This window comes from Pteropus alecto, unplaced genomic scaffold, assembly GCF_000325575.1.
Source record: "Pteropus alecto unplaced genomic scaffold, ASM32557v1 scaffold89, whole genome shotgun sequence".
Classification (NCBI taxonomy): Eukaryota; Metazoa; Chordata; class Mammalia; order Chiroptera; family Pteropodidae; genus Pteropus; species Pteropus alecto.
In genome coordinates, this window is record NW_006443130.1 from 1,748,171 (window position 1) to 1,754,258 (window position 6,088).

At 47.7% G+C, this 6,088-nt stretch overlaps 1 protein-coding gene across 1 annotated transcript; it reads right to left on the reverse strand.

The window, feature by feature from the left end:
• Positions 1–1,126: 1,126 nt before the first annotated feature.
• CENPBD1 (CENPB DNA-binding domain containing 1) lies at positions 1,127–5,968 on the reverse strand. The gene has a single exon (XM_006923433.3). It carries the CDS (start codon positions 5,395–5,397, stop codon positions 3,769–3,771), a length of 1,629 nt encoding a protein of 542 aa, XP_006923495.1. The 5' UTR covers positions 5,398–5,968; the 3' UTR covers positions 1,127–3,768.
• Between the last annotated feature and the right edge of the window lie 120 nt (positions 5,969–6,088).

Below are 6,088 nucleotides of genomic sequence, written 5' to 3' on the forward strand. Positions count from 1 at the left end.
GCATTCCCAAATTTACTGTATGATCAACACGTTCCAGTTACAATCAATGTCCAGAAAAAACGTGACTGCGCTGGTATTTGCTGGACAGAACTGGCTCCCTTATGTTTTTAGCTCCCCAATTACTTCTCCTAACACCTTTTCTGCACCGACCCTATCTGGATGACAGAGTCTCCGAACAGAATCATGGGTGGTCTTTCTGAGACCACAGCACCGTTAACAAGAACCCACTGAGGAAGCAGTTTGCACAGTCAGCACCTCAGAAGAGCAGCAGGGGACACCCAGCTGTAAGGAAGCTGCAGCCACTGTCTCATTAAATCTGTGTTCTCTGGACTCTGGTGTGCATGGTGAATTGGGGACAAGACAGGATTTGTTGACATGTGAACCAAGCAGGCTTAGGGAAAGCCCACAGCCTTCCCATCCGATGGGGTAGCGTGTCACTGGTTTGGGGAGAAGTGTCTCTTGGGGGGCGAGGAGCACAGACCCGTCAGGCGGGCCTGAGTGCTCTGATGTCGCTGAGCCTCCGTTTCCTCTGAGGTGGATGAACATGCACACTGCACCCCACGGGCTTGCCTTGGCCCCGGGAGGTGCCGAGTGGCATGCCGAGACAGCTCAGCAAATGGCGCTGTGTCATACTTCCAGAGTCCGTGTCGGGGAGGGGTCGTCCCCTTAACCCAGTGCAACAACAAATCGCAGGTCCGGCTCCCAGCAGCCTGTCCATCCTCATGACCTAGGCCGCTAAGGGCCCTCACTGCAACTCCAGGCCATTCTCATCACACTTGGACTTCAGGAAACCACCCTACTCCCAAATTACATCCAAACTTCTGGACACATACATTTTCTGCAGAGATGTGAGCTACAGTTTTGACCAGGATCTCAAAGGGGCAGTGATCCAGAAAACCTCAATCTCTGCTTCACGAGATATCTGTGCATCATCCATATCCAGCTGCAGCCCAGGTAGGCTGACAGCAACCCTATTCCTAAAGAAACCAGAGCATTTTGCAGGAGACACGTAGAGGGTGGGAGAGGCTGGCTGTGGGTTTGGTGGGTAAGGACAAATAACTAAAGCTCTACCTTGGATATTACGTGGACGATGCAATCTTCTGCCCTTTTAGGTTATGAAACAGTATTCTTTTAACATTTTTATTTTGACAAACTTAGATTTACAGAAATGAATCCATCGCCTGGATTCCCGAAATGCTAACATTTTGACACATTCACTTTATACTTTCTCCACACACACACTTTTTTTTTTTGGAATCATTTGACAGTAAGTTGCAGAGATGATGCCCCTTCATCTCTGAATAGTGACAAGTATCACTCGCAAACAAGGATGATATCTTACATGGACACAGTGCAATTACCAAAAACACCAGGAAATCAACATTGATGCAACACCATTATTCCTACGACTACCCACGTTCGGAACTTGCCCTGCACTTTTCGTCTCTTCAACCTTCCTAAATCTGGGAGGCTACGTGACACTGACATATCGGAGCAGCCCAGGCTAAACGTTTTGAAGAGTGGCCTTCGATGTGGGTTCTGATTGGATTCGGGCTTTCGGTGGGAATTCCACAGAGGTGATGCCATGTCCTCCTCAGCATGTCACCTGTCCTGTTTGTGGAGATGCTGGCTTGGACCTGTCTCCGGTGTCTTGTCATCCTGTAGGTACTTGCTCGCTCTCTAGCATCACAAGGTGTTCTCAGCTTATCCTGTGCTTTCCCAGCCCCGGCCCCCAAACCAGCCATTTCTCCACAGAGCCCAGTACCTTTCAGTGGAGAATGGTGTTCAGTGAACAGGATGTGGTCGCTGGGGATGCTATGCCCATTACCACAGAGCTGCCACTGTTTCCACATCCTAGTACCCCTCCATCTATATGTTTGTCCATAAACACATTAAAAGCCATGAATTCACAGATACTTCCAATTTCAAAACAGCACAAGATTCTTTTTCTCCCGTTTGCATATTTGTGACTCCCTTCCTTGCCAGTGAGAAACCTGGCCCCATTATCCACAACGTATCTACTTGCTCAACCCTCAAACACACAAAGTACTTTCAGGATTGCTAAAAAGCAGCCCACTAGACTTTCATCTTCGCCTAGAGTTCCTTTTTGTCGTTAGCTGAGGCCATCCAGTAAAAATGCACTGTTCCAAATTTACTTGGGTGTGTCCCCTGCTTCACTGTGGTAATTAATGTGAAATACGGTTCTGTTCGCATCTTCCATTTCATGTTTTACTTCCCTATCCTTGTTTATTTTTGTTTGTGTGATATATTAACATGGTTCCCAAAGTCAGAACTTTACAAAAGATCCTCAGCCACGTGTCATCCACCTCTCCGTTCCTTGGACCCTAGTCTCTGGTTTCTCTTTCCATGTTTCTTTTTGCACAAGTTAGTAAGATACATGTATATATTTTATTTCCCCTTTTCTCCACAAAGGTAGCACACTACATACACTCTCGTGTGTTGATTTTTCAATTAATAACATGCCCTGGGAACGAGTCCCCATCAGTTCAGGCTCCTTCCTGTTCCACCTCCGTCAACGCCACTTACATCTGTCACACACCCGACTGTGCGGCGCTGCCATTCCGGTCGACACCTCTTCCACATAGGAACTTTCAGGGCATGTCCCAGCTTTTGCACTTACAAACAAGGCAGCGATAATCTGTGCTCGTGCATTTTCTTTTGTTGGAGGTGTATATTTAGAGTGTAACCCTAAAGGTGGGCTTCCCAAATCAAAAAACATCTATTTTTTATTGGTGTCTAATGCCCCTCCACCGGGTTCTACCAGTTTATGTTCCCACCAGCAACATATTGAGAGCACCTTTGAGAGTTACCCCACTACCTCACCGACGGAATGTGCAGTCATGCTTTCTGATTATTTACCAATCTGATTAGTGAGAAATGGTATCTGTGTATCTTTAATTTGCATTTCTCTAATTATGAGTGAGGTCAAATTTCTTTTTTGTTTCAAGATCTAATTTATGAATCACATATTCTGTCCTTTTCTGTTGGATTTTTGGTCTTTTTTTCTTCTCAATCTTCACAAGTTCTTCATGTATCAGGGATATTAGCCCATATGAGATATGTTGGAAATATATTCCTTCCAGTTTGTCAATTGGCTTTGACCTTGTTTGTAGTGTTCACCCCTCCCCACCCGCCTGCCCCAGAAAGGTTTTGTTTTGTTTATGTTTTTATATGGCCAAATTAAGCTTTTTATTTCATCTGGATTTGGAGTCACAGAAAACCTTCCCCACACCCAGGTCCGAGGCATCGGCCCGTACTGGCAGTACTTCTGTGGTTTCAGTTTTTACGTGTAGACCCCTGATCTGTTGTATTCTTGTGTGTGCTGTGAGATATGGATCTAATTTTATCTTTTTCCAAATGGTTAACAAGTTGTCCTGCACTATTTTCCAAAAAGTCTATCTGAACCTATTTCTGGACTTCCCATTTTACCCCACAGGTCTAACTATTACGCTGCTTTAATTACAGATGCTTTACAGTGTATTTTAATGTCTAGAAGGGCTGGTTTCCTCACTTTGGTTTTTAAAGAAACGTTTTCCTGGACATTCTAACATGCAATTTTTTTAAAGAACATGTTTAAATACAATTTTAATGACAAAATTTGATACTCTCAAGCGTCAAAATGAAAACACCAGAAGCAGGGGTTCCGGGGACACTCAACGCCTGGGAGCGGAGGCGTGGCTGGGCCTCACCCGCGGTCTCGTTTCCGGCTTCCTGATCCGCTGCGACTTACACACACTGAAAAACCACCTAAGACGGTTGCTTCGAGCGCCGCTTTTTCTCACTGTACAATTCCCTGTAGCAGGTTACTGCATCATTGATTGCTCTTGAGACTTTCAGTTTCCACTCATCATCGTGGCTGCAACTGGTAAGGACCTGCAAGCCAGCCTCAAAGTGTGAGAAGGCGGCCGCGAGCTGTCTCGTAGTGAGCTGGCGCAGGGCAGGTGCAGCGTCCTCACTCCCCTCCTGTCCCGCTGGCTCCTGGTCCAGCTGCATCAGTCCCTCATTGGAGAGCGCCTCCTCATGGGACTGTAGCAACTGGTCCACATCAGCTTCTACGATCTCTTCAAAAGCAACAGTCCTGGCAAGGGTCACAATGTTCCGTCGAAGCCGTGCAATGTTATCTGTTTGGGACACACTCTGAGACTGAACACACTGGGGCCAAATTTTCTCCCACACGCTGTTCATCGTTGCTGGTCTGAGTGCCTCCCACGCTACTGCAATGTTGTCCATGGCATCCATGATGTTGTAGTTCCTCCAAAACTCCCTGATCACAGCTGTGTCCTCCCCGTCTGTTGCTTCTAGGATGTGCTCAAAAGTCCTTCTCAGGTAATGAGCTTTGAAGGTAGAAGTTACACCCTGGCCCATGGGCTGGACTGAGTCCGCTATACTGTCATGAAGATACTCCACTCTCACGTTATCGGACAGATCACTCAAGTTCGCTGGGTGGCATGGTGCACTGTCTAGGATGAGCAACGCTCTGTTGGTTAAATTATTTTGGGCACAGTATTTCTCAACGGCAGGGCAAAAAAAGGATGTGAACCATTCATGAAAAATGCTCCTGGTCACCCAGGCCTTTTTGTTTGAGCGCCAGATCACTGGCAGATTGGGCTTGGAGTACCCCTTCAGAGCCGTGGGGTTTTCTGAGTGGTACACCAATAAGGGTTTCAACTTAAAGTCCCCAGCTGCATTGCCACCAAGAAGCAGCATCAAGCGATCTCTGGATGACTTAAACCCTGGCTCAGCCTTTTCTTCCACAGAAATAAATGTTCGTTCAGGCATTCTCTTCCAATAAAGCCCTGTCTCATCTACATTAAAAACTTGCTGGGGGGTGTACTCACCTTCTTCGATGATGCTTTTCAGCACTTCTGGGTATGTGTCCTTGTTGCCAGGAGCTATGCTGTCTATCTTGAAGTGGGGCAAACAATGGCGCTCCTTGAATCTCACAAACCAGCCTTTACTTGCACTAAACTTTTCTTTTTGAGAGCTTTCGCCGTGTTCTCGCTGTAAGTCATCAAACAAACTCTTAGCCTTTTCCTGAATAATGGTGACACTCAGTGGCATGTTTCGCTGGCTCTGGTCTTCAAGCCACACATGCAACAACCGCTCCATGGTCTCCATGACTGCACTTCGATGGCGAGTCAACCGAGAGGCTCTTAAGGGAGTAGCTATTTGTGAACTCGCTTTGATTTTTTCTTTATTATCTCGGATTGTCGCCACTGTGGAGACAGCAAGGCCTAAGGCCTTTGCGATTTGGCTGAGCTTTTCACCCACTTCAAATCGTCTTAACACTTCTAATTTTATGTCGAGGGTAATTGCTTTACGCTCCCTTTTGGCACTCGAGATAACCGTTGCATTTAGGGGCCTTTTCGCGGGCATCCTTGCCTCCAAAACCTAATAAAATCACAGCAGTCTCTGGTGCAAGGAGGCCTGTGGTCACTCAAAGCTCCCTTGCAGAACCTGCGAAACAGAAATCGGGGCAGGGAGGAAGTGAGGCCTGACGTCCCTGGAGACGTGGGCGACCACAGGCTGGCCTAGCCCCATTGCCCAGACTCAAGCTGTTTCATTCTCGACTCTCTGGCAGGCAGCCTGGGCCTCTGGTGTCCATCAGTGTCCCAATTCCTCGAAGCACAGCTTCAGGCAATCAAAACCGGCGTGGTTTCTGTCATCCACAGAACAAAAACTCGTGAAGGGGAATAATGCTGTACAGCACACGCCGAATCAGTCCCTTTGTTCACGAGGGTTACCGGAGTAGCACTCCAACCCGTTTGCAGAATAACTAACGGGACAGCAGGACCCGCCAGCGGGGCTTTTCTGAGCTCCGCCCATGGAGGACCCGGAAATACGTGTCCTTGCAGATGCCCGATTTCAAATAAATCTAAAGGCGCTGGGCATTCTCTTAGGACATAGCCAGTATCGTCCTCTGGGGTTTCTACGCTCAGCTGTCTGTGTAGGGCAAGGCAGCCCATGCTCAACCCCTTAAAGAGTAAGGCGATGGAGTAGACACCTAAGGAGAGGTCCCCGAGCCGGCCCCCCTCGGCCTTGACGCGCACGCGTAAGGCTTCCCCGA

What these genes read in the sequence shown, in the direction of transcription:
- CENPBD1 (XM_006923433.3), bottom strand. Translation starts at nt 5,397, where the DNA reads ATGCCCGCGAAAAGGCCCCTAAATGCAACGGTTATCTCGAGTGCCAAA.